The sequence below is a fragment of the Olea europaea genome, chromosome 3 (genome assembly GCF_002742605.1).
Source record: "Olea europaea var. sylvestris chromosome 3, O_europaea_v1, whole genome shotgun sequence".
In the NCBI taxonomy this organism is placed as follows: Eukaryota; Viridiplantae; Streptophyta; class Magnoliopsida; order Lamiales; family Oleaceae; genus Olea; species Olea europaea.
The window spans coordinates 17,659,358-17,686,576 of record NC_036239.1 but is presented as its reverse complement, the minus strand read 5'-3'; the positions used below and the strand labels follow the sequence as shown (position 1 = coordinate 17,686,576).

At 32.3% G+C, this 27,219-nt stretch overlaps 3 protein-coding genes across 4 annotated transcripts; 2 read left to right on the top strand and 1 right to left on the bottom strand.

Moving 5' to 3' along the window:
• The first annotated feature begins 11,771 nt into the window (after nucleotides 1-11,771).
• On the top strand, nucleotides 11,772-12,493 carry LOC111387938 (40S ribosomal protein S16). The gene has a single exon (XM_023012573.1). The coding sequence runs from the start codon at nucleotides 11,845-11,847 to the stop codon at nucleotides 12,277-12,279; it is 435 nt and encodes a 144-aa protein (XP_022868341.1). The 5' UTR covers nucleotides 11,772-11,844; the 3' UTR covers nucleotides 12,280-12,493.
• Nucleotides 12,494-17,231: 4,738 nt separating this feature from the next.
• Nucleotides 17,232-23,656, top strand: LOC111387933 (CBS domain-containing protein CBSX1, chloroplastic-like). Its single transcript, XM_023012567.1, has 8 exons — nucleotides 17,232-17,539; nucleotides 20,240-20,327; nucleotides 20,404-20,468; nucleotides 21,489-21,537; nucleotides 22,153-22,205; nucleotides 22,706-22,821; nucleotides 22,958-23,015; nucleotides 23,116-23,656. Exons 1-8 carry the CDS (start codon nucleotides 17,303-17,305, stop codon nucleotides 23,185-23,187), a joined length of 738 nt encoding a protein of 245 aa, XP_022868335.1. The 5' UTR covers nucleotides 17,232-17,302; the 3' UTR covers nucleotides 23,188-23,656.
• Nucleotides 23,290-26,463, bottom strand: LOC111387918 (scopoletin glucosyltransferase-like). 2 transcript variants are annotated; one of them, XR_002701478.1, is made up of 3 exons: nucleotides 25,760-26,463; nucleotides 24,620-25,569; nucleotides 23,290-23,816 (listed from the first exon to the last, which is right to left on the bottom strand). XR_002701478.1 is itself a non-coding variant. In XM_023012543.1 (2 exons), the coding sequence occupies exons 1-2, from the start codon at nucleotides 26,297-26,299 to the stop codon at nucleotides 24,676-24,678; spliced, it is 1,434 nt and encodes a 477-aa protein (XP_022868311.1). In that variant the 5' UTR covers nucleotides 26,300-26,463; the 3' UTR covers nucleotides 24,584-24,675. The 2 variants fall into 2 exon arrangements, 1 of the variants encoding a protein (XP_022868311.1); XM_023012543.1 differs by lacking the exon at nucleotides 23,290-23,816 and having other exon boundaries at nucleotides 24,584-25,569.
• Nucleotides 26,464-27,219: the final 756 nt, after the last annotated feature.

Below are 27,219 nucleotides of genomic sequence, written 5' to 3'. Positions count from 1 at the left end.
AGAGAGAGAGAGTACCATTGCAAATAAATTTTGCATACATCAAATATTTTAATCACGTATTTTTCAAAGTGGGGAAAAGATTTTGAACGTGGTTCAAATTTTTTCTAATGACGTAAGATATTTTTGTGCAAGTAGTTGTTTTCGTATAATTTTATATGTTTAATAATTTATGCATGAATTGCCAAATGGACCAAATGGAATGTGAAATATTTTGGGTTCTTTTAATGAAATGTGAAATCCTCCGAGAATTCAAAATGACAAATGATGGGTATGTCGGTTAGTCACCGATTTACTTCATAAAAGAAACGTGGTATGAAGTGTTTACTTTATTGCTATATAATTGTCTATAGAAACTACACGTATCTTACTAGGTATTTTTTTAAAATACTCACTCTTACTTTAAAATTTACAAGTTAGTGCAAATTGGATTTGTGGTAAAGGATTGTTGCAGGCTGCTAAGAGAATCATAAGAATAGAGAATAAATTTTCCATTAAGTTTTTCTGCCTCCATAATTATTTGCTAATTTATTTTCAAACATGTTTATTGTTATTTTTCAGATACAATTACTATGTTTACTTTAAATTTATGAATGCCGCAGTTATTATTTATTAAAGAACTTTATTATGATATTTTCGCATGTAAAGTAAAACAAAATTGTATTTTTGGTAACGCTTTGGTGTTATGAAAATTCGAGCGTTACCAAAAATTCGGGATATTATAGAACATGCCTCGTTAAAATCTTATTATTAGAAAAAATCATGTGATTTTTTTTAATGAAGTAAAAATATATTATTTATGTTACAAAAGTTGTCTCGTTAAAAATCTTGTCGAAAAATTCAATGGGATAAAATCTCGATCAAGAAAAAAAGTACAACACGTATTTATTTTATCTCAAATTATATCTTCAAAGTATATTAAATCCTTCAAAAATAATATTAATAGTCACAATAAAAGAATTGACTATAATCACATTTATTACATGCATGGGGAATTTACACAAATGTCACTAAATATGAAAATGCACAAAAAATTTTGTCTTGCACAATTTTTTTGCAAAAATGTCACTTTTTCCCCACAAAATGTCCATATTACCCTTTGACACCTTTTTAGGAGCAATAAATGCTTGATTTGAATGCTATTAATGGTGTGATGTGATTATTTATTTATCTTTATTGTTAATATTGAAGAAATGAATATTATATTGTATAATATGAATTTTTGATTAAAAAAATGGGTGAAATGTGTACAAAGAGCACACACAAGTAGGAGTTGAAATAGCTTCTTTTTCTTCTTCATCCCCCTTTCATTATGAACAAGGCATGAAGGAAAGCTATTGATCAATTTCAAAGGTGAGGTAGTAGAAAAGAAATTTTTGCATGTCATACTTAGTACTTTAAATATTCAATAAAACATGGTCAGAATTAATTGTCCATATTTCATCTCTTATTCATTGGTTTTTTGTTCTTGGTATATTTTAGAAAGGGAAGAAATACCAATATTCTAAAGAAAATGTGAATCATTTTATATGTAACTCTATATTTAATGAAGCATTGAGTTATACTTTCTTTGTGTGTGGGGATATCAGTTGAAGTTGTAGTTGAGAATTGATTATGACCATTAGTGTGCTGCAATAAATTCCTGAAACAGTAAAACACATTTTTTGTATGCTTCCCGAAACTTATGCCGGTCAAGTGTTGAGCAGTTTCGTAGAAACTGTCGGGTTAGACATTTGAACTGTCGAAATTGACATTTAGTAACTGTCGGGATGGGCAGAGAATTCAATTGTCGATTTTGACACCTGAAAAGCTCTCTCTTTGGTATTACATGGATCAAAGTATTGTAATGAGCCAATTTGACTGTATGAAATCTTTCGACAAAAATGTGCAGAATTATGACTTTTGTACTCCCAACATTTCAGGTATGGCTCAGGATCTGAGATTCATCGTGTCGCATGGGGGGAACTTTGTTCACGTGGATGACGAATGGAAGTGGAGAGGGGACAAAACGACTTCCATTTTAGCGCCGAGAAACATTACCGTAACAGAACTTGTATTAAGATTGAAGGAGAAACTTGGTATTGTTGAACCCCGCAATGAAATTGAGTTGAAGTTCAAAGTCCCGAATTTGAATATACCTCCGGCAGAGATACACGACGATGAGGACCTAAATTGGTACATATCTATTTATAAGGAGACTGCACTCTGCGTCACTATTATGGGAACCGAGGTTCCTAGTGTTGACATGGCGAGGGAAGCAAACTGTGTAGAGAACCGGTTCGGCCTAACGGAATGTCCCCAGACTTTAAGAAATGGTGAGGTCAATCATGAGCATAGTGGGTCGAACAACGAAGCACCCGCACATTCAATTGACCATATCGAGGCTGCAGCATCCGTTGAGCACTTAGAGAACCTGTTACATGGTACGAATGATGCTATTATTGCTGAAATTGACCAGCCTGTGTCATCACATTCCATGAGTTTAGGCACAGATGAGTGGATGGCAGCCGTCGTTCTCGCCGAAAAGCAAATATTCTTTAGCAAGAAACAGTTGTACTCTAAGATTCGTGTGCTTGCTTTGCAAGAGAAGTTTCAATTTCGGGTGAGCAGGTCAAGCATGAAAATGTTAACCGTCACTTCAACTAAATACTAAAGAGGAAAATAAAATAATTTATGCTTTCTACCTTGTTTGAATTTGGAATTAGATTTTGCAACGACTTTGTGTTGCCATTAATCCGGCTCCTCCTCCTCTGCCAAATGCATCTTATAATTTCAAAACGCGGAACTAACATTGGAATATATACATACAAACTTCAAAATGAAACATATAACGAAAATAACAAGAAGTAAAACTACAATTTTCTGTCTACAAAAAAGAACCTTTTGAGACAAATTATACACTTCAGTTGCTCGGGTAATCTTCGATGAGTTCCGACGTGGTGTTGGCTTCAGCAGTGCCTCTTCTACCAAGGCTTCAATAGCATCCTACATATGATAACTATGAAATTAAACTCCACAACGAAAATATATATTAAGGACAACAACAGTAAAATAAATGGAAGCAGAAATTTATGCTAACAAACGTAATTGTAACATTGTATGAACTCCCACAACCCACAGGATCTCAGAAAGCCGTTATCCAAATCATTCGCTACAAAAGTAAGTTTCGACGAAAATTTTTTTAACCTATAACATTAATTATGGAAGATAAATTTAGATTAAACGTGACAATATATTAAATACATTTCGCACCTACAAATTATGTCAAACATCTTAAAATTGGACCACTACAATATCTAAAATTCCTATATTTCTTACAATTGAGATGTGTAACAGTAAACTGTAAACCTCCAATGAGATATGAGTCACGTTTCTTTATGTCATTATACTAAATTATTAATCTTAATCTCAAAGTAAAGAATTGTTATTAATAAATAATACATATATGTTCGAGTTTTATCTAGAGTATCAACAATAAATTTTAAAAAAGGCCCCTTTGCTTTGAGTTTGAGTTACAATACTTGATTGAAACGTGGAAAACAAATCAAAACCCAATTCATTGAATCCACAAAATACATAATATTGTTTTCATACAAGTTCGTCCAATTGCCATAGACATTCTCCAATTAGTCTATCGTTCTGTAATCTGTGTCAATAACAAAACTTAAAAATCCTAAACCTAAATGACAGTTGCAAAACTCCAATTCCAATTAATGCTATTGGTATTGTAAAAGTGCATCCTCTTCTCTATAGAAGGCAGAATCCTTGATGTCAAATGAAAAGGAATAACCTCAAAATAATCCATCTTCCCAGGAAAACGTTTAAAAGAAAAACAAAACCACGTTATGAAATAGAGTTTTTATGTATTTCAGAAAGAACCTTTAAGATCCAAACAAGACACGACTCCAACTTTCTTCCTCAAATTACTGGACTTGCAGAACTTGGAGTTGGATCGATAATGACCTCATCAGATTCATATAATGGCTTCAAGAGGAAGATAATGGAGTCATTACATCACATTCTAGCCTACATTCTAGCCTTTCCATGAAAATTTCAAGCCAAATCTTCACCACTTATCTCCTATTTCTAACTTCGCCCTACAGTTTTTTTATAAAACTGAAAATTGGATATTGCATTTTCATTACAATCTTCAAAATGGTTTTCGAAACTTCAATAAAATATCCCCAATTCAGCCTACTTCACTTAACAGATTGTTGGATGCAAAATAAAAAAGGGGAAAGAGTATTAAAATCTATACGCATATTACATACAAATTACATTTCATACCGGTACGGCAGGGCTACGCGGCAGCGGCGTGGATGGGGAGTTGATGACGGCAGGCTTCGACTTCAAACAGATGTGGACTTTCGACCTTCTTCGCTCTTCGAATGTACCAGCCGCAGAGAGAGGAAGAGTGAGTATGAACGACGGTACGCAGGCAGCGGCGTGGATGGTCAGTTGATGATGGCGGGCTTCGACTTGAAAGAGATGTGGACTTTCGACCTTCTTGGCTCTTCGAATGCACCGGCTGCAGAGAGAGGAAGAGTGAGTATGAACGAGGGTATACAAATTGGGGCTGATTTTTTTACAACTTTTTCCATTGGTATTGGGTCTAATTTTTTTCCTTTTTCTTCAAATTCACATGGCGGGGTTCTGTACAATTTCTGCACATGAGTCAAATCTCATTTAATTTTGGTACAATTTCTTCCATTGGTCATTTCTCATTTCATTAGGACCTGTAGGGTATTTGAGATTCTTTAGAGGGGCAAATATGTCAAAAATTGACATTCTTGCAATGCCCAAAAAAAAGTGACATAATTGTAAATGCAAAGTTAAAAATTGACTATTTTTATAATTTCCACATTTACATTTTTTAAATATTGAAAGGACAACAAGATATAGAGGTGGAATTGCATCCATCACATAATAATTTATCTATTTTATAAAAATCTTTGTGAAATTTATTAAGAGTCGTACATTGCATATTATAACTTTATTTTTCTAAGTTTCTTTTCATATAATATATCTTTTAGTGTTTGGACTACATATTCATAAAATTTATGTTTCTCTAGTAAGTTCAATTATGCTAGAGTTGTATCATTTTATTTAGACAATCATTTATTCCATGCGTATGATTGATGAATTTATTGTGATATACTCATTATTCATAATATAAAACGGTACATCATATCCAAAATTATCGTCGACGATTTTTGCTTTCGACTTTGTTTATCTTTAATAGTGTCATAACTTATTGAGATATCTCTACTTTTACTATTTTAAATACTTAAACCTTTTCTTCGATTTTAAATTAATTATGTCTATATATTCAGCCTGCTAAATGAGACCATCATTCTTATTTGCTCTTTTGTTATCGAGATTTTTTTTATCTATAGAATCAAATGTGACAATGCTTAAGACGTGTTATTTATATAATGCTAATAGTTTGTCCATCCAAGACAACAATATGAGATGGAGTATTTATAGCTAGAATATAAGATTTTATAATCTCTTATAGGTCAGTAAGTGCATCTAGCAATTGAGTTATGTTTTTCACATTATTGAGCGAATGATAAAAATAGCACAATATGCTGCTTTATTTATGATTCTTAGCTACCAGTTTCTCTCTAATGTTGATAAATAATTCAATCAAAATGACAGTTAGCAAACCGCATCATAGAAGACCACTCTTAAGCTATTTGATAAGGTTTCAAGCTACATATGTATTTTGAATAGCCTTTAATATCCATCTTAGTGCAATGCGATGGAGCAACATATTAAGTGACAAATATTAGGCTCTAATCATGTGCCAATTATAATTGGGAGAACTCTATTGTTGGCATTATACGTGTAAGCGTTGCTAAATATAAGATGGCATTCCATAGACAGATATGAGAAGTAATTTGTTTTCAATAATAATTGTTAAGTAATTAAATGGAAACACCTAACAATCAATTGTATTATATCATTTTTCAACTAATATTTATCAAAAGTTTGGAATGTAGATTTACTAACAGTGACAAGATACACTCTCTTGATGGTATAATTTGAAAATTGTGCTCCTAATTTAAAATATGAGAAATTAATCTTGCAAACTTCAGGTTGTGAACACCGTGAATCATCTATTAATGTATCATTAGATACAAATTATATCTAGATGATCAACACTGAGTGTGACGAGTTCCATATATCTACGTAATTAATTTTCAAGATTATAGGAAATTATTTCAAACTTCAGATAATGATTTTCAACGGTCAATTTATAATACTGGGGAACAAGCATTATATAAAAATTTATTGGATTGAAAAATCTTTTGGTTCTTCATTGAATGTTTATTTGAATTCTTAATTTCAAATCGTTATTGATCCAGTGGTAAGTCTAACTAGTCATACTTAATAACAATATATTCAATAATTGAACTTTTGGTTCAATATAGTATGTTCCTCAATTGTATTAATGAATAGTCTCGATTAATGGCACATATTTTTGAAATATAATAAGTTCAAATTTTTAATATAGTAGAGAACAAATTACTAGCAGTAACTGATAAGTGTATTTTATACACTTATTTAGGCCGTTAAAATTGAGTATTTGTTGATAAATTGGATGAAATATGGCTTAATCCAATGTATATATTGGGTGTAGGTTACAATCAATGGAAGATATGAAAATAAAGAAAATAAACGGGAAAAATGACTCAATTGCATCAAGGTCAAAGTTTGGGAACTAGAATGTAATAATCCAAAAGTTGAATTGGACCGAAGAACGATGAGTTAAGAACACCAAGAGTCAATTGGAATTGAAGAGAAGTTAATGGGACAAGAAATTTTGGAAAATAACCAAAACACACACTTCAAAAAGTTCAGGGACCAAATTGCAAATTGGTCCCTAAAATAATTGAACTATGCGTACGCATGGGCCTGCAAGCCTTGAGTATGCATGGTTGGGAAATTAAACTTCCGAACCTCAATTGAGGCTATTATGCATTCGCACCAAATGAACTATGAGTACACATGGTTCAATTCTGACCAAAAAAAAAAATCTCTTTCCTTATTTTGTTTTGGAAAGTCTTGGTTTGGAATTTTTGGCACCATATTTATACCAAGAATCGGCTAAAACACAGGAACCTAATTTTTCTATCATCTGGCAAGCCGACAAAGAGGATATATATATACATTGAAGAACAAGACTTTATCACTTGGATTTGGAATTGAAGACATAAATTGAAGGATTTCAGATTCTTTTCATACTTTAATGATTCAGTAATCTCGTTCTTTTACTTTTCATGTATTTCCTACATTAATATGCTAGGCTAAATATCTTTGTATTGGATGAATGACAAAACTGATTGATTATTAGTTTTTAATTCAAGACCTTATGTTTTTATCTCAATTCTTGTGTTGTGGTTCCTTTAATATGCATATCCATATTGTTTTAATGTTTGCGTACCATTCGGACAAGAAGTTGCTTATACATAGTGTTGGAAAATTCAGGGATAGGTAGAACACTGTTATTAGAACACATGAACAATGAATGTTATGAATAATATTTGTGGCGTGTGCGATCATATGTGATAATCCTACATATCAATGAGTGTTTGCCATATGAATTTGGACTAGAAATAAGATCGTCTCGTTGTAATCATAGAGTTATTATATCTCGGGAAAGAATAATAAATAAAAGTGGATTTATCGATCTTTACAATTGCATGAGTTGAAATAAAATGTCATAGGTTGAAAATTAGAACTAAGAGTTGATCAGTGGCGTCTAAAATCCAATACATTTACTCATCTGAATTTTAAAACAAATTCTCATTAATTTTGAAATTTTTAGTTATAGAACTTAATTAGCTATTCAAACTAAAATCAACTTTTAGTTACTATCATGAACTTAATTATATCGAATACACTAGAATGAGACATTATTCCCCGTGTGACGATAACTCTTTCATCTCATTTATTACTTGTACAATGAACCAGTACGCTTGCGCGATTTTAACGAACAGTAATAAAGTTTATCCCTCCATATCAGATAATATTAGCTTTTCAGGAGAATTAAAGTAGGGCCTGTTTGATTCGTTTGAATTCCATGGAAAATGGAATTCGAATTCCACATTTTTTCCAATTTTATGTCTTTGATACATTTTAATTTCCATGGAATTCCATTTTCTTACTTGTCTGGGGAAATGGTATTTCTTGGTTTTTAAGGAAAACCAATTCCCACCAACAACCTACTGTTCACGTTTTTGTTTTGTTTTTTAGTTTTTTTTTAAGGCAATGGAAACAAATTCTAAAAATTATTGTAAAAAAAACATTTCACTTTAATTGACAATTTTTATGTAAAACAAAGGCAAACCAACACCAAAAGATAGATCATTTTCTTGATTTTTTTTGGTTGGCAATGGAAACAAATTTCATTCCCAATACCAGTAAAATCGATCCTTTTAATTGACAATTTTCATGTAAAATAAAGTCAAACGAACAACAAAAAACACTTTTATTCCAACATTTTTCACGTGAAAAATTATACCAATCAAATATAGTAATTTACAATTCATAGGAAAACAATTTATGGCAATTCAATTCCCTATAATTCATTTTCAATTCAATTTAATTTCATCTTTGTAATCAAACGGACCCTTAGATCTATTAGGCCTTATATTGTTATTATTTTTATTGTTTGTCTTTCTTCTTTAGAGAATTGTGACAAGTTCATCAGATAGTTGATGTATGTTATGTAAAGGGTAATTAGCACAAAACGTTCTTACTTTTCAATGTTATTATTCAAAACGTCATTACCTTTCATTTTTTGATATTTGCACTTTTCATTGTGAAAAATGTTCTTTTCCTCCAATTTCTCAATAAAAATATGGAAAATAATAAATATATCAACATTTTTAAATAAAACAAAAAAGAAAGAATAAATTGGAATTATACTCCCAAACCTTTTAAAAAACTTTAAATGAGTCCAAATAAATTATTAAATGAGTAATTAGAACAAAAATATCCATACCTTTCAATATTATTGTGCAAAAAGTTCTTATCTTTCAATTTTTTTTGGCATTTTCACGATCACTTTCACATTTCATTGTGGAAGTCATTATTTTCATCCATTTTTCAATTAAAAACTGCAAATGATGAATATAAATTCCTATTTGAATAAAAAAAAAAAGAGAGGGAACAAATTGCAACTATACTCCCAATTTTTTCAAAAAAGTATAAATAAATTTAAAATAAATAATTAAAAAAGAAAGAGATTTTTTTATTTTTTTGTTTTTAATTATTTATTTTTTGTAAACAATGTACAAATTCTTGAAAATTAAGAAATTCATTTGAAGCTGTAAATAATAAATAACATCACAATTTTTTTAATTGTCAATTTTTTCTTTTCACTGAACACAACATATTTATTTAAATAATTACAACAAATAATTTTCATTTGTCCATTTAGTATGTTAGAAAAAATTCAAATGATTTTTTTTTCTATCTTTCTCAAGTTGTGGGTTAAAAAAAAAACGATGATGATAAATTTTGTAAAGGCATATTTTAAATTTTTTTTTCTTTTTTTAAATATCATAAGCCTCTAGGAATTAATTTTTAAAGAATTACAAAATAGTTAACAAGCTGCATGTAAAGTATTTCATAATTTACGTACAAAATGTGATTTGTTATTCCATAATCTAATTTTAATTTCCTTAAGTTTACTTATACTCAGTGGTGGAGCCAGCACCTAGTGAGGGGGTGCAACCGCGCATGCTGACTCTGTCGGAGCTTTCAATACCTGCTGTTAGGCGAGCAACGGTGGAATTGTGGACGAAGGGGAGGAAGAAGATGACTCATGCGTATGCTACTGGTTGGGACTTGGGCTTAATTTTTTTTTTATTTTTTTTTTTCAAGTTTTGCAATTGTTTGGGCTGATGAATTAAGGGTGGGCCTTTTGAGAGGAAAAAAAGGCCCACTGGCCCCAAATCCAATCCATGGACCATGGACATGGCAATAGACTTGGATGTACCTCCTGTGGACCTGTGAGCCTGTGACTTTGTGAATTGTGGTGAGCGCCTTTTTCCTTCAATTCTGTCGATTGTCACTCTCTCTCTCTCTCTCTCTCTCTTTTTGTGAATTTGTGATTTATGATAAATAATTTATGTTGTATGAGTTATGAGTTATAATTTATCATTTATGAGTTTTGATTTGTGATTTGAAAATTTAAGTTTAGGAAATTATGGATAGGTGATAAAAAAATTGTTGGAATTTACAAGTTATGATTTTTGATTTGGGAATTTAGGTTTAGAAAATTAGGGATAAGTGAAAAAATTGTTGGAGAAGATGTTGGGCTCAATATTAATAAACAACATCGTTATTACGATAGTAGATTGTCAATAGTCAACCACCCTAATTGATCATCGGTCCTGGATTTGCCACTGCTTATACTTAATTCTTTCATAAACTAACTCAATAATGAAACTTTGATAAAAGAATGTATGATACTACATTTATTATTATTATTATTATTATTTTGTAGAAAGTAATTATTTAATGTTACAATGTTTGTAACTTTTTGATGAATAGTTGCTAAAATAAACTATGATGTAAATCATGATCACATTGTATATACTTATTTAGTACCTCTTGATTAATCTCTTCGTCCTTATGCTATTTTATCATTATATAATTTTTTTCAAGGATAATTTAAAAAGTGCTCGACATCAATTACATTTTTGTAGCATTGGATAAAAATAGTTAGATGACTTCAATAATCCATAGATATATTAATAAATTATTTATTTATAAATTAATGACCTTTGTAGTGTAATAATTTTCTTGATCTTAACATTATTATTTTAGAGAGATTTTATTATTTAACATGTTAGCATTCATTGATTAGGCTGCAACATAGTCTTACTTCTTGATTTCTTAATTCTGAACAAATTAATTAAAAGACTTTTAAAAAAATAAAAATAAAGAGAACCTAACCAACGTGATTATCATTGAAGTAGTGGAGATCATAAATGACAAAATATCATATACGTAGCCGAATTTCGTTCACTAACATTTTGTAAAGTATTAGGATTAGGATTACATGAACACTAATTTTATTTTTATTTTTTATCGGATTAGAAATATATTGTAAATTTGTTGTGATGTATTTAATAAAAATATAATTTAATTGTAGTGTGATTATAATGTGGTGTAGTAACGAAATTTTGTGGATGTAATATAAACGAAAATGATATTCTAAGTACCGATGACATGACACACAAATTAAAAGGTGAATAAGTTAATGGTATGTTCGATAAATTTAATAATTCATCAATAAAATAGTTTATCATGTCATCGGTGCTTAATATAAGTTAAACACCTGTACTTAGGAGATCATTTCAGATAACACACACTACACATATATATACTTCCTACATTTGGATTTGACAAGTATTTTTCACAAATAATCGTGACTTTTAGATTAAACAAATCCAACGGTCAGTATGTATTTCACTAGGATCATGAGAGAGTTAGTTATAATCTCTTAAGATCCATGAGATACTAACTATTGGATTTGCATCATCTAAAAGTAAGGATTATTTGTCAAAAATATTTATTAAATTCATGTGTATGAGGAATATATATATTCAGATTTATTAACTATTGAGGCCCAAAACATGACATTCTAAAACAGCCCAATTAATTAATCTAATTAGATCACAAAATAAAACCCAACTACTTTGTCCGGACCTCAAGGCCCACCTAAATAATACAAAACCCTAACCCTTTCGCTTCTACACACCATCACACACTGAGAGAAGCAGAAACCAAAAATAAATAAAATTCTAGCACCCACCCTTCACAGCAATGGCGGCGAAAACCGAGTCCGTACAGTGCTTTGGCAGGAAGAAGACGGCGGTGGCCGTGACCCACTGCAAGCGGGGACGCGGATTGATCAAGATCAACGGAGTCCCAATCGAGCTAGTCCAGCCGGAGATCCTGCGTTACAAGGCGTTCGAGCCTATCCTCCTCCTAGGTCGCCACCGGTTTGCCGGAGTGGACATGCGCATCCGCGTCAAGGGCGGAGGTCACACCTCCCAGATCTACGCCATCCGCCAGTCAATTGCCAAAGCCCTAGTTGCATTTTACCAGAAATACGTAGACGAACAGTCAAAGAAGGAGATTAAGGACATCCTTGTTAGATACGACCGGACTCTTCTTGTGGCTGATCCCCGTCGCTGTGAGCCAAAGAAGTTTGGTGGTCGTGGAGCTCGTGCTAGGTTCCAGAAATCTTACCGTTGAAATCCCGGTAGCTCTGATTTTTTCATTACAGTCTTTATGTTTACTGTTCGTAGTATGCGTTTGGGATTTTGGATTTAAACTAAGTTTTGATTGAACGTGCTGTTCTATTAAAAATTTAAAATTCGGATAATGATTATAATCTGTTCTCTCAGGGTTTCGATGCAATTTTATCTATAAATTGTTACATTCCAGTTATCAATGAAATATTTTTTTATTTATTTTGGTGGGGTGGGGGGGAATGCCAGGATAATTTATATTACTGCATTTGATTGTTGGGTTTCTCGTATTTGGAATCCATTTTTAGCTAAAAGTATTTGTGGGTCTTTGAAATGTGTGGCAGTCCGCAATTAACAACATGAAAAAGCGATTCTTAGATCCAAATCCATAGGATTAAAGGCCCTAATTTTGCATGTTTTAGGTTAAGTTTCTTGCCAGTATGTGCTTTTGCTGTTGCAAAGTTTGGGTTTCAGTAGTCCCACTTCAACTTGCTTTTACCAATGAGTATGCCCCTGTGTGCATAAATAGACCCCTGAACCCCGTCTGTCGTTGAACTCCCCGCAAATGTAGGGTAGATGAAAGTAGACACCATACTTACTAGTCTAGACTGTCTGGTGCATCCCCGAACACTGATCTGTATCGCACCAAAGGAGTGCTGGGTAAATATAATTGTAAAGAACAACTAGAAATGGAACGGTTTGATAGAAAATTCAATTTGTTTCAAGTTCGAACTGGTTTATTACCAAATCAAAATTTAGAATTTTTCTTGCTGATGGAGATTTGAACCCCAAGCGCACGAATGAAACTTATCAATGTGCTAGTTTGAGGTCTTGTCAATGATCTATGATCAAAAAAATTTATATATTATAAGAAGAAAAGGACATAAGAGATTATACATATATCTTATTTTTCCTTAAGAATCATTTCTGATTAGAATCAAGTCCCAACAATGACTTGCCAGCTGAACCAATGACTCTCTTATTGACCTGAACCAGGTAAACAATTGGGTTTAGTATGATAATTCTAGTAGACATAACTGCAGTTGAAGGCAGGCAAGCAGGGTCTGCACGATACGATATGAACGCTTTAGAGCTCAAGACGAGGGACTAAACTAAATGTGATAGCATAAGTTGAAGATTCTGTATCCATACTGGGAGGTTAGCTAACGAATTTAGTTGTAATTTTAGTTGGTGCATCCTGATACTCAAGAATCATATGGAATTTTGTTTTTAGAAGCATATAACAACAATCTACTGTATGAAATTTTATGATACATAATAGGAGGTAAAAGCAACATTACAAGTGCATTCTTGTAAACATGTATGATAGTTAAGAGTAGTGTAAACTGTAAAGGGTTGGCCTCCTCCTAGGATCAAATGAATATATGTTTTCATTGTAAAGGATGGTGATTAAAAATTTTTGAGGGCCCTCATTTGAACAGCCACTGAATTTTTATGGAGTTATTATGGTTATAGCTAGGGTTGAACAATGAAATCGACAAACGACCAAATCAAATCGAAACCACTTTTTTGAAACTATTAGTTTGAGTTCATATGGACCTATCAGCGTTTTGGTTTTGAATTGAACCGAACCATTTTGAAGTAGTTTAGTTTAGATTTCAATCTTTACAAAATGTTCAAACCGTTTGCAAATAAAAAAAAATAATAATTTAAATTTTATCTAACCCACTTGAAACATAACGCATCCCAATTATCACAACCACAAATACAAAACTCTCAATTGGATAAAGTGTTGAAGAATTGCGGTTGAACTATATTCATCGCCCGTCTATTACAATTGAGTAGGCAATGGAATCTTGATTTTAATTCAAACTCTCACATTTCTTTTTCTCCCACTAATAATTTTCTCGAATTTTGACTAAACTTTTAGGTCAGATTCATATATTTTGCTAATTGTTTGATATATTTTATTCGTAGTTGTGTTACTTTGTTCAATTTATGCTTGGCTCTCCCAAATTTTAGTTGACATCATTTAAAAAAAAAAAAAAATTGTACTTTTTGTTTATTTACGTCTCAATTACCTAGTCAGGTCACTCGATTAATTTTTTGCATTTTAAATTAATTTCTAGATTTTACTGTTAATTGTTAGAATAATTTAGTGAATTACTTAAATGATTGTTTTAAAGATTTTATCATTAAGTCTTTCGACATATTACTTTGGTAGAAATTAAATGCGATAAATACAAAATTGTCTTTCAAATTGTTAAAGATGTGTAAGCTAATTAAATATCCACAATTGGTTGAGTTCGCATTCCCTATTAGCTGTCGAATTCTCATTTTTTTAAGAGTTCGTTGAGTGCAAATATGATTGAAGGTGTGATTTGCCCTAAAAATTGATTCCATATAATAAGGAACCTGTAATAATTTGTCAATATTTGGATAAAATAAAAGCATTGATCGATTCACAAAAAGTTATAAAAGATATTATTTTATTTAATCTTTATTTTTATTTTATTTTATTAATTATTTTATATCGTTTAACGATAATCAATGAATTTATTTACTATATTCTTTCTCTATGGAGAAAATGAACAAATAAGAAGTTCTCACTCTGGGACATTCTTTTGGGATAGCTTGTTAAATCCCAATACCCTTTTCAATAATAATAAAACTAGTTAGGCAGGCTAACAAAGGGAAATAGAGGATTGATTGATTCGGCAGAAATTAGTTGGGTTTTTTAATTTTTTTTCAAAGTGTTCAATTATGTATCGATGCGTGTTCACCCTATTTTTTATCCTGCTTTTGAGCTTGTCACCATAGCATTATTGTTTCAATAAAAGCTACTATCTTGACGGGTATGAATTTTCTCATCATACATTCCTAAATGTACAAACAATTTTCATAAATGAAGTTGTAAGAGGCACGGCAATAGATTCTAAACAACCCACACATTCACGTACCAATGAGTAGACACTCAAAGAAATCTATGGAGTAATGGGAGAATTGGGACATAGAGGGTTGAGATTGATTGATGTAATGCAAATCCAAATGAAATATGAATCATGATGTGGTAGGAAAGAAGGAAAGAGACATTGGTAGCAGAGGGTTTTCTTGGTCTTGAAATTGTTTGAGGGAAACGTAAAATCATTGGGAGGGAAGTCTTATTACGTGGCAATTGAGTTATTATTATTATTTAAAATGTTGGTTATATTGCCACTACAATTTTTATTTGTTATTCAACATTTTAATTATAATTAAGCTCATCAATCTTTGCTCCTTATAGCAATTATTTCTTAATCTTGTTTTTATTGTATTTTTATCATCACCATTCATTAATTAGTACGTCTCGTCCTCGTTGATGATTTATGTCAATATTTTGTTTTAATACTTTTAAATAAGGGAAAAAATTTCATGCTTGTTTATTTATTTAGTTTAAATATGATGGAAAAATAAGTTTTTATATGTTATTTCAACAGAGTTTTTAGACATTAACTGTTATCAAATACAAAATGTGTTAATCAATGAAAAGTTTGAGAATAAGAATGTCATGAAAAATCATTAGGACGTAAATGCTATAATGATAGAGATTGAGAACATTAAGTGTAATTAAAATGTGTGTAAGAAATAAAAATTATGATGTGAATATACTTATAATTAAAATTATAGTAATACTTAAAAAAAAAAGAAAAAGAAAAAGGAAAATCTACATTAGTCATGTTTAGCTATTCCATTACATTCTTCCTTCATTTGTCTAAGCATCCACAACAATAACAACTAACTACACTTTATTTTCAATATATTTAAGATAAAACCTTTATAATCACATTTTTATTTCCCAAAAAAGGTGCCATGTCAGTTATCGAGTATTTCCTACCTAATTTTTGCTTGGTTCTACTACTAAGAAAAAAAAAATTAAAATTAAAAATATAAATATAGTTATTTGTGAAAAAATCTACAAAAATTAACTATGGATTCACAAAATTATTTTCTGTTTCCGGTTCTTTCCATCAAATACCTATTTTATTCCCATGTTTATTTATTTTCCTTTTCTTCGATCAATTTTTTTCCCCCTACCAAACACACCCTTATATTTAAAATTATCCCCCACTGACTGAGACATGTCGACAAACCTCGACACCCGACGAGATAGCGCACCATAATAGGTCGGTGCGACGACACCATGGAAGATTTTCTCCCACTGACCCTACCTAGTTGCCGCATTTCTAAAAAGTACTACAGTTTCAACCTTACACGGATCGCAAAAGCTAGGGAAAATTGCACCACTGGTCTCAAAATATTTTCATCAGTATGAAGTAGGTATCTTAACTTTTAAAAGTAACAAAGAGGTCATCAACAAAAGAAACAATCCAAATCTTGTATAAGTTGTTACCTTATCATAATATAATTAACTTCATAAAATTAAGCAAGAGCCCATTTTTTAAAAACTTTTTTTCGTATTTATTTTCAATCATAAATTTCATGAAATTTATAATTTTTATTAACTTTTTAATCACATATTTCATAAATTGTTATCAAAATTTGCTAAAGATTTGGGTTTATCAAAATCAAACAAGGGCTGAGTTTCATTTCTCAACTTAAGTCTTGAATAGAAAATTTGAAGTACCATACGTCACTATGAAGGTCACATGATGGGTTTTTTTAAATTATGAAATTTTTCGTAATTAAAGAACAATTATACAATTACAAAGGAAGATCAATTTGTTTAATTTTTAAAGAAATAAATTTGATTATTAGTTAGAATGGTGGAAAATATAATTATTGAAGATCAACTCACTCATTTTTAGAGGATCATCTATAATGAATGGTGGAGGATAAAATTTTGATGATTAGTTTGCTCAATTTGAAGAATCAATTGTAATTAATAGTACAGGATAAATTTGTTCCTTCATAAAGAGAGGATGAATATGCTAATATTTCAATAGATTGGGGACTAATGATGCCATTTTCCTATAAGTTCTTCCGTTAAACAATGTCCCTCTTTGCTGGAATTTCTGTTTTCTTTCAAATAATTGTTTCTTAATTATTGAATTTTTCTCCGTATCCATATGGATTCGATTCTTTCTGCTGTTTCTCGAACTGTATTTCCACGTTCGAGCGTAATTCCTGACGCTGATTTGAAGAATTTGCCTTGCATCCTCGCATACTACAGCCGGCCTGTATTCAGAAAGCCCGTTGTTGCTTATACTTCCACTTCACCCTGCCGACGGCGCCAACTCTCGGAATTTCGCTGGAAAGCGGCGGTTTCCACCTCTGATACCACCGGTACCACCAATTCCGTCCCTGTAAGTTCCTATTGTTTCTCTATATATACGCGTCTGTAGGTAAACTGTTGCTTTATATGCTACTAATCAAAAAAGGGGGAAAGGGAAAGGGATTTAAGTGAATCCCGTTAATTTATTAATGTCAAATGTGCGTGTCTGAAGGATAAGAGTGAAGAATATTGTAGAAATTAATCATAAAAAAGATGTTGGTGTGCTGAAACTAATTAGATCAGTTGTATATGATGTCAATATATGTTGAGGTCGGAATTTGGAAAGAAGTTACTGAAGTAAACGTTTTTTAGTATGCTTATCTGAAGTGGATAACCGTATTGTACTCGTAGCAATTAAGATTGGTGGTTACCCTATGACTTTTCAAACTATTTATTCCGTGAACTTTGTTAGGTTCAGCACTAATGTGCTGGTTTCTTTAGATCCTTTCCGGTGGATCAAACGTCTTATATGTTTGACACGCTATCGATAGATTTCTAGATTCTAGGTGCATCACAGCATTATGTGCAGCACACAATTCCATTGGTGGTTCTGCTTTAGTTTACTTAAGTGGTTATTTTACTTGGTGCAACCTCAAGTTTATAGTTTATATTAGAAATAATCACGACTGACTTTTCATGATGTTGATCATGTTGTCCGTGTCAGGTTGGAAAGTCACATAATAATAGAGTGACGCGATCAATGGTATACTGATATCAAATGCTAGTTGTAGGCTAGAATGGTTTAGTTTAGGTCAATTCTCTTGAGGTGGTGTTTACAACTTAAAATGACATAAGTGCATGGAGTTCTATCATAACACAATGGCATTAACTAAGTAGTTCAACATGTTTGTAAAACATTATAGGATTCCTTGTCTCAATGTTTGGCTGTATTGTCTTATTGTCTCTAGCTAATACATTGACTATAACAACTGACATGATGAAACATAGGCGACAAATAAGGAAGCATCAAATTGATTTCTGATAGAAAAGATCAGTATCCATCCTAAATTATTTGGAATTAGATGGAAAAGCCAATGAACTTACTTAGAAACCTTCAAAGTAATCAACGTGGGACCTTTTATGTTTTAACAAAATAAACCATTTATATGATGCTTAGGAGAGTCATTACTGCAGGACTGACTATTTTTTATAATCGTTGAAATTTTCGTCTTCTGCATTTTTCCAGTTATCAACATTTCAGTTGGATAGAAAAGAAGCAAGCACTAGCATTGAAAGTAAAGCGAAGTATTCTACATTTATTAGTGTCAAAGAATGCTAAGAACATCTATATGAAAATAGTGACACTAAATTATGGGATATGAAAACTTGGATTATCACACCAAATTATTAAAGGTTGACTTTTTTTTTTGGGGGGGGGGGGGGGGATCACTTCCAAACAGGCCCTAAATTTAGAAATTTATATACTTCTCTAGGTCTATTGATAGTAGTGCCAGTTTTATCTGCTTATAATGCTACTATGTTCTCATACTCAATATAGAATGGAATACTAAGTGCTATGATACATCGACACGGACACGTGTGTCCGACACGATACGTGTCAGATACGTTGACTCGTGTTTTTTCAAAAAAGTACTGACATGACACGTTCGATAAATTCTTTAAAATTCTTCATTTATATAGTTTAAATTTAGTTTTATACTTATTATTGATTCTTTTTTGTTGAAATTTTTTAAATATGAGTACTTATTTGTTATTTACTAAAAATTTTGAATTAAAAATATATAATAACTATAGTAAGAAAGGAAAATGATTATTGTAGAGTGTCCGAAGAGTGTCGGTATTAACACGTATCCGACACGTGTAGGACACGGACACGCTACTCTAGTTGGAGTGTCCGTGCTACATAGACTAAGTGCATGCCCATATAATTAACCAAGTCCATTGGGTTGTTCAACTCATTTATGAAGTTTTACATCGCTGTTTGTCTTTAAGAAGGTTTCTAGGTCCAACGCAACTACAACACAAATTTTCTATCTCAGCACCAGTTTGTGGTGAACCTATTCTGCTATTCTGAAAGAGTGCCCTTCTTATTATCTCTCTTATCCACGAATAGAGTGCTAAACTGTTGTGGAAGTGGCTTAGATGAAGAGATCACGGTTCTGAAAGATTGCACTTATGGAATCGGCACCAAGATGAACTGCATACACTTCTTGGCCCTGAAGAATAGATCATCATTTTTTATGTATAGGGTGTTTTATTTTTCAAATATATCAGTTTTAATTTTCTTAGAGCCTCTGCTGCTTGAAGATTCAGACAATTGATTTTATTTGGTCCTCAATTATCCTGAAATGCTAATGGAGCCATGGGACATTCACTTGGCTTTTAGCATTGGGAAATATAGTCTCTTCGTAGGGATGCACATGAGTGGAGCTGAGAATAACTGAATACTTGAAAAACTTTATTGATACCGAATGTGTTAATTCAAGTCAAGCTAATTTAAGCAAGCTAGGGGGCTATTGAGCTCTCAGTTTTATTAGCAAAGAGGTCCCTGGCAGAACAGAATGTAAGATACAGACTCATATAGTTGACTCTATTAATAAACCCCTTGCTGATTGTTTCGAAGTCCTTAGAGCAGAAAGGTCCAATTGATAAAGTACATGCATTTAAGAGAAGACGTTCCAATTTTCTAATGAGAATGTAATGTTTGTCTTCTTTACCCTAATAGCATTTGTGTTGCCTCTACATTATATTTTTGTGTTCCAATTTGCAGCCACGAGAAGGGATGTATATCGTTGGTGATTTTATGACGAGAAAAGAGGATTTGCATGTTGTAAAACCTTCGACTACTGTTGATGAAGGTATTTCTGATCCTTGTTCTTAATTTGTCTCCTAGTTCAATTTTTAAATTCACGATCATTTCCTTTTTATGTACAGCATTGGAGATGCTAGTCGAGAAAAGAATTACTGGATTTCCTGTGATCGACGATGACTGGAAGTTGGTAACATCTAGATTTGTTCTGTCGACTTTGTGTTTAATATGGCTTTTCCCACTACTAGAAAAGCTGCACGTATAATATCATATTATCCTGTGTGAATTTACAGCTAACCCCTTGGGGATAGGCATGTTTTGCATTAAAGGTGAATTTTTTTTTCCGGTTACATTCATGGGGTTAAGAACTTTCCGTCCAAATAGTCAAAGAGAACGGTATGCATTGAAAAACAAGATATTGTGATGAAATATGTTTTTTTGACTAAGTGGCCGAATTAGAAAAGATGACTTTACATTTGATTGATTAAACTGGAACTTGAGTTAGTAATTCTTCTTGTCTCAAGAATTAAAGAAATGTGCTGCCTTGAGACTCTTATTTATGTTTCTCTGTGAACTTGAGATCCTTGAAGCAAGTTTCTTGGTCAGACGACTGTGTCAATGGAAATACTGCCAGAGTGCTTTCAGCTGATAAGCTAACTCTCTTTGATACATATAACTTGGTAAAAGCGAAGTTGAAAAATGGTGAAATAAAATTTTGTTTCATAATTTAAAACCTGATTATGCTGAGGTAATTGTAGCAATTTGTTGAATTGCTGACTTTCACAGATTGGACGAATGGGGAAGAGAAGTGAGCTGGGATGCAATTGCTTTTTTTTTTTTTTTTTTTTTTCTGTCTTAAAATTTAATTATGCTTTGTTGTATTCTTCATTTTCCTGTTACAAGAATATTGTAATTTGCAACTTCATTCCTCTAGTCTTTAAAGAACTCAGTCGGCTTTCTGGCTTTTCAGATCATCTTCTGTACTGTGATTTGAATTACCTTAACTGGGTTTATAACTGTTTAGTTTTATTAGACGGGAAGATCATTGCTCCTCTAATGTTGTAATAGACTCCTTATGGTTTTGATGAAATTATAATTTGTATGCCTGATTGTTGATCACTCCACTGAAGGTTGACCTGCAGTATTCTTTTCTTTTTTCATTCACCTTCTTTATAAGTCCATTTTCACTGACCATAAAGTTATGCTGCAGGTTGGTGTTGTCTCTGACTACGACTTGTTAGCGCTTGACTCTATCTCAGGTATAATTGAAATTTTGAAACCAAACTAGATATTTAAATGGAAACTATTTATATCATCAGTTATTGATTAAATTTGTTCTAACTTAATTATTTTGAAGTGTCCTTAGTATTCAAATGAGGTAATCCTTCTTGGTGACAAGCGGTGATATAAATTTTTAAGCAGAAGAGATAATGGTTTAACAAATGCGATTGTTGAGAATACCACTTGGCAGTGCAGAAATTTAATTTCTTCCCTTCCCTCCATATAGAGCTGATGAAAAAGAGACCAAAAAAAAAAAAAAAAAAAGTTGGAAATAGGAAGAGAATGAGTACATATGATTAGTGAACATGCAGCATGGATCTTTGGAAAATCAGAAGCAAAATGTTCTGCTAATTTGATGAGGTTTTTCAGAACTTTTGTAGAGCAGAAAAGGCTTATCATTCTACTAAAAATCAATGTGAAAAAAAAAAAAAATTAGATTTAAATTAAGAATCGTTACATGCTGTCAATTCAGAAATTAGCATTATTACTCATCTTGTAAAAAGTAAAAGCTATTTTGCCTGGTGCTAGTTATTTTGGTATGAAGATTATATCTCGTTGACTAATTATCTCCTTTTCTCATCTGTGGAACTTAGGCAGTGGTCAACATGACACAAATATGTTTCCTGATGTCGACAGTACTTGGAAAGTATGTGAAAACTCTTCCTTCCATGTTTCAAAATCACCACATTTAGTGATGAAGTAGCATGTTTACTTTTTGTTCGTAGGGACCTTTAAATAAGCTCTTTGTTCTGGAATTGTTCTGTACTATTGCTTCTATGATTATGGTTTTGCAAATGATACATACTGCAAATCCTCGGCTTTGTTTCTGCCTGTTTTCATATTGAAGAGAAGTAATAATAGAATGAAATGAGATAGCTAACACATTTTCGTTATCGGTATCAATTTTCTTGACAATATGTTATATCTGGCATTTGACATGTTTAAACCATACCAAACTGATGATGCCCTGAAAGAGATTAGGTTAATTTAAACTGGATGTGCTGTGAGAATACACTTGAGCTGTCCCATTTTGATGCTATTTATGTAACGTTTTGTAATCGACTGATCAGCATATTGTCAGCTTCTTGATAATATATACATATTAATTTATTCCATGGGCTTCTCCTTTCTTAAATGTTATGGCAGACATTTAATGAGATTCAGAAGCTACTCAGCAAAACTAACGGGCAAGTTGTCGGTGACCTCATGACCCCTGCTCCCCTTGTTGTTCATGAGAACTCAAACCTGGAGGATGCTGCGAGGTACTAGTTTCCCTTTTTCTTTTCTTTCCTGGTTTAAGTTTCCTTCGTAACCAAAATCAATTTTAAGTCTTCAGCTGAATTTTTTTTCCTGTAAGTAGTAGGAGACTAAATAAAAGAATTTATTTCTTTGGTTTAGGTTATTGCTTAAAACCAAGTACCGTCGACTTCCAGTTGTAGATGGCGACGGAAAACTGGTAATATGATTTTATTCCGTGTTCTTTTACTTGGATTTGCTTTTACATCTATCAGCGGGAAGTAGTTTCTTACTGGTCTGTGTTTGGTACTATATGAAAGGTTGGCATTATCACACGGGGAAATGTGGTTAGAGCTGCCCTTCAAATAAAACGTGCTAGTGGCACAATATAAATTCAAGACCGTAGAAATTAGTATCATGGCAAATCAATTTCAGCATCATAGCAAATGTGCAATATGGTTCTTCAGCCTCTTCGGTTGACCGCTTATAGTATATGGTGATAATTATTTGATGATTTCTCTTACAAGCATTCCTATTGGGCAATCCAATTCAAAATTTGGATTTTAAGTATCTAGAAGACCCCCAAGACTTGGAACTTTATTCTTATGCCGACTTGTGTCGATAAATTTGGTAGATATGTACCCTTATTTGGCATTTATTAGAATCTAGAAATTCTAGCTAAAATATTGGAGATCTTCCCTTCATCCCCTCGAGCGAAAGTTACTGTAGAACGATCTTCTCTCCCAGGCCTCCATCGGGCGGCCTTATACTAAGTGTGAGTTTAATGAGGCTCTATATCTGTTGTTTTCCTTTCTGATTTCTGAACGTCTAATTTTACTCTTTGCTTCTTCAACTTTGTTATGGATGTGTGTTCATTGTTCAGTCTTTTGTTGGAGATGTTGGATTTTGTTGTACATGTTTGCTTCTCATTATGCCATAACATTTTGTTGTATATGTGATTTCCTGCCCAAGGTAGGCAGCTTGAACCATAAAAATCGATATTATCTCTTTAATTATTGACCTGATTCAAAAAAGAGGGAAAAAAAAGACTAATTAACTGTTGCAACAAATAAAATTAAGATTAAGTACAAACTATATAATTAAAATTAAGATAATGGATGTTGAAAATTTAAAAAGCAAGAAAAGATTTACTTGCTTATAGTCTGGAGTTAGAAACGAAAAAAAGTTGGTTTGATACATGTACAAAAGATACGCGAAAATTTTCGATATATCTTCATATGTAATATCATCGGCTCGAATTAACAATCTCAAAATAAAGTGAAAGTATTGTAACATATTAATGGACTCTCAATAAGATAGGATAAATCATGACAGTTTACTTGGTCATCAATTTCGAGACATTAATCATCAATTTTTTGATAATATGTTTGAATTTTGATATATGTGAGACACTAAGGTGGATTGAGATTGTGATGGATTTTAAGTCATTCTAAATTAAGTGTCTTCAATTGAGATTTTATTGGATATTAATGAAATTCATTAAAATTTAAGTGTTCCAATTGAGATTTTAATGAAATCTTTTAAAATTTAGGTATCCTTAATAATTAGTGAATTTATAAAGATTTTATTAATAGAGGGATTTTAAAAGATTTGGATGGATTTGACGTTTAAAAATAGATATAAGCAATTATTATTTTTTAAATTTTACCATATTTAATGAGATTTTTACGGAATTTGTAAGAATATATTCAAATCTTAAAAAATTATTAAAATTTATAATCCTTTAAAATTCACTAAAATCTTAGTTGAGAACGCCACGTAAACATCTTTATCATTGTAATGCTAAGATCTTTTCTTTATTACCTGGAGAAATAAGAGGAACGATTCACATTTGGAGGATGAAGCTTTTCCCTATTGTCTCACTGGCCAACCTTAATCGCCCTCAATTCTTCAAGCAAAGCACTCAAGTCAGTGTAAGAAGATCCATCTTCTTCAACAGCCTTTCTTGCCTTCTCTTTATATTCTTGTGCTCGGCTTCTCATCTCTGAACCTTCTTCTCCTTCCATAATGTGCCGAATCGCCTTGTCTATGGCTTCCCTTTCGATGCCTTCACTTCCCGTTCTCTTCCATTGCTTACTCCCAACAGAAACTCCAATTCTCAAGACATCTGTCACCAATTTCTCATTGTAAAACTGCTCTGCAAAAACTGGCCATGTCACCATAGGCACCCCCGAACACACTCCTTCAAGCATCGAATTCCATCCACAATGTGTTACAAACACCCCTATTGCTTTGTTTTGAAGAATCAAAAGTTGGGGTGCCCAACCTCTAATGATCAGTCCTTTATCTTTTGTTCTTTTCTCAAATCCTTCCGGCAGCCAGTTTTCTTTTCCGTCTTCTTTTTGGTTCTTGACTTTTCTAACAATCCAAATGAATTTCTGGCCTGAGATTTCGAGACCCCTTGCAATTTCATGTAATTGTTTTGCAGTAAAGGTTGCAATACTTCCAAAACAGATATAAACTACAGAATTTGGTTCCTTGGAATTGAGCCATTCCAAGCATTCATGTTCATCAATGGCGGATTCTTTTCCTCTTTGTGCTTTATATTCTTCTCCTCCCTTACTCCATAGCAAAAGTGGGCCTATATGCCATGCTTTTTTCCTCAAAACTTTCCTGTAATGGTCGGCATAATCAGATTCCAGCTCGTAGAAGCTGTTTACAAGAACTCCGTAGCTTCTGGTCTCTGATTCTTGTATTTTGATAAACCGCTTCGTGAAATCATTTTCTGTTTCTTCTTGATCAAAATGAAACATCTGAAAGGAGAAAAATCAACATCGTTTAAATATATCCTCTTAGTTAGGTTAACCTTTTAAGATCAAGACTCACTTTGCACTATTATCAAAGTCCAAAAGGCTCGAATGGGCAATTCAATCTATCAAAAGCTGAAACTACTTAAAACATAGAAAGATTGAACAATATATAAAGACTTGGGACTTTTAATACCACTTGAAGTCTTGTAAACTTGAGTTCGTGGGGAAGATTGGGCAGAACAAATTGCTCAGAATCCGACGATACATTCTTGAAAGGCTCGTAAATCCTCATGTGTTCTGAAGAGCATAGTGAGAGACAACACGTTCCATGAAAAACCAACCTTGGGATATCAAATTTGGCTGCAGAATCAGCAGCCCATGGAAAGAACGGATCTGCAACAAGACAATCTGGATGAAATTCTTCCGGGAGTTTTTCAACTGGTTCCTGGAGCAATTCCAGGGCTTCTGCGAACGTGGGCATCAAATCATCTGATATTTGATCAAGGCTCTTGATTTCATCAGGCAACTCAGATTTTTCTGGAGGAAATTCCAACACATGCATTCCAATGTTGAATCCTGATTCCCTGGCATTTTCTACCTGTTTATCAAATCCAGGAGTGGCAATTATAGTTGTCTTCACGCCTCTGGAAATGAAAAGCTTGGCCATGTCCAAGGTTGGAATCATATGTCCTTGAGCCAAAAATGGAAAGAAGAAAACGTGCAACTGATTCATTTCTTCAAATTATGTAACAGATCGTGGAAATTTCTTGATTATCTAATAATGAACTGATTTTGAATATTGCAAAACACGTAAAGAAGTCGTGTATATATTATAAGCAGCAGCACGGGGTAGTAGAACAGGCGCCCAGCTATTGGAAGCCCCTCCAATAATTTGGCGCGCCCTCTTTGTATAGAATTTTCCTTTCCCGGAAAATTTTCTTTGTCAAACACAAACAAGTCATTATAAAATTTACAATATAATTTTCTAGACCTGTGATATTATAATAAAATTTATAATATAATTTATAATTTTCTTTGTCAAACACAAACACCGTGACCAAATAAACAATGATATATTTGTGAATAGTAAAAGAGAGCTGGATGAGACCAGATAATTTGTAATTGCTTTGGTATCAATCATGATAGATCACTTTAGTTAAAATAAATTTCCAAGTTCGATAAAAAATATTGATTAATGGCATGGGAGTAGTAGATTTTCAGTTTTGTCTTATCTTTCTTATCAAACAAAAACACGTAATTATAAACAAACTACATTAATTTATTGGATGGCAAAAGAGAGAGAGCAAGTTGTGATAGGATGTCAAATTACTTTACCCTGAAAATAAAATAAGATATCCTGGTTGCATGATATATGTTGAATACTGCTAGATTAAATAATATTTTGTCTATTTCATTTATATAAGTTGGTTTTATTTTTTACATAAATTAAGAAATCTTATTTGATGTTATTCCACCCATTTTTATTTTCAAAAAATGGGGTCCAAAGGGGGCTTATAGTTAGTTTATTGATGCAATGAGCCTTTGTTTGAGCCCCATTTTTTTTTTTTTTGGGGGGGGGGGGGGGGGGGGGGGAATGCATGCTTGAAGTGCCCATAGAGAATAGCTCTTATGGACGACTTTTACCAATCATTG

Excerpts from the sequence above, each read along its gene's own strand:
- LOC111387938 (XM_023012573.1), top strand. The coding sequence starts at position 11,845 with ATGGCGGCGAAAACCGAGTCCGTACAGTGCTTTGGCAGGAAGAAGACG.
- LOC111387933 (XM_023012567.1), top strand. The coding sequence starts at position 17,303 with ATGGATTCGATTCTTTCTGCTGTTTCTCGAACTGTATTTCCACGTTCG. Across the intron at positions 22,822-22,957 it reads AACCTGGAGGATGCTGCGAG|GTTATTGCTTAAAACCAAGT; the intron begins GTACTAGTTTCC and ends TCTTTGGTTTAG. Across the intron at positions 23,016-23,115 it reads TAGATGGCGACGGAAAACTG|GTTGGCATTATCACACGGGG; the intron begins GTAATATGATTT and ends ACTATATGAAAG.
- LOC111387918 (XM_023012543.1), bottom strand. The coding sequence starts at position 26,299 with ATGAATCAGTTGCACGTTTTCTTCTTTCCATTTTTGGCTCAAGGACAT. Across the intron at positions 25,570-25,759 it reads AGTTTACAAGACTTCAAGTG|ATGTTTCATTTTGATCAAGA; the intron begins GTATTAAAAGTC and ends TTCTCCTTTCAG.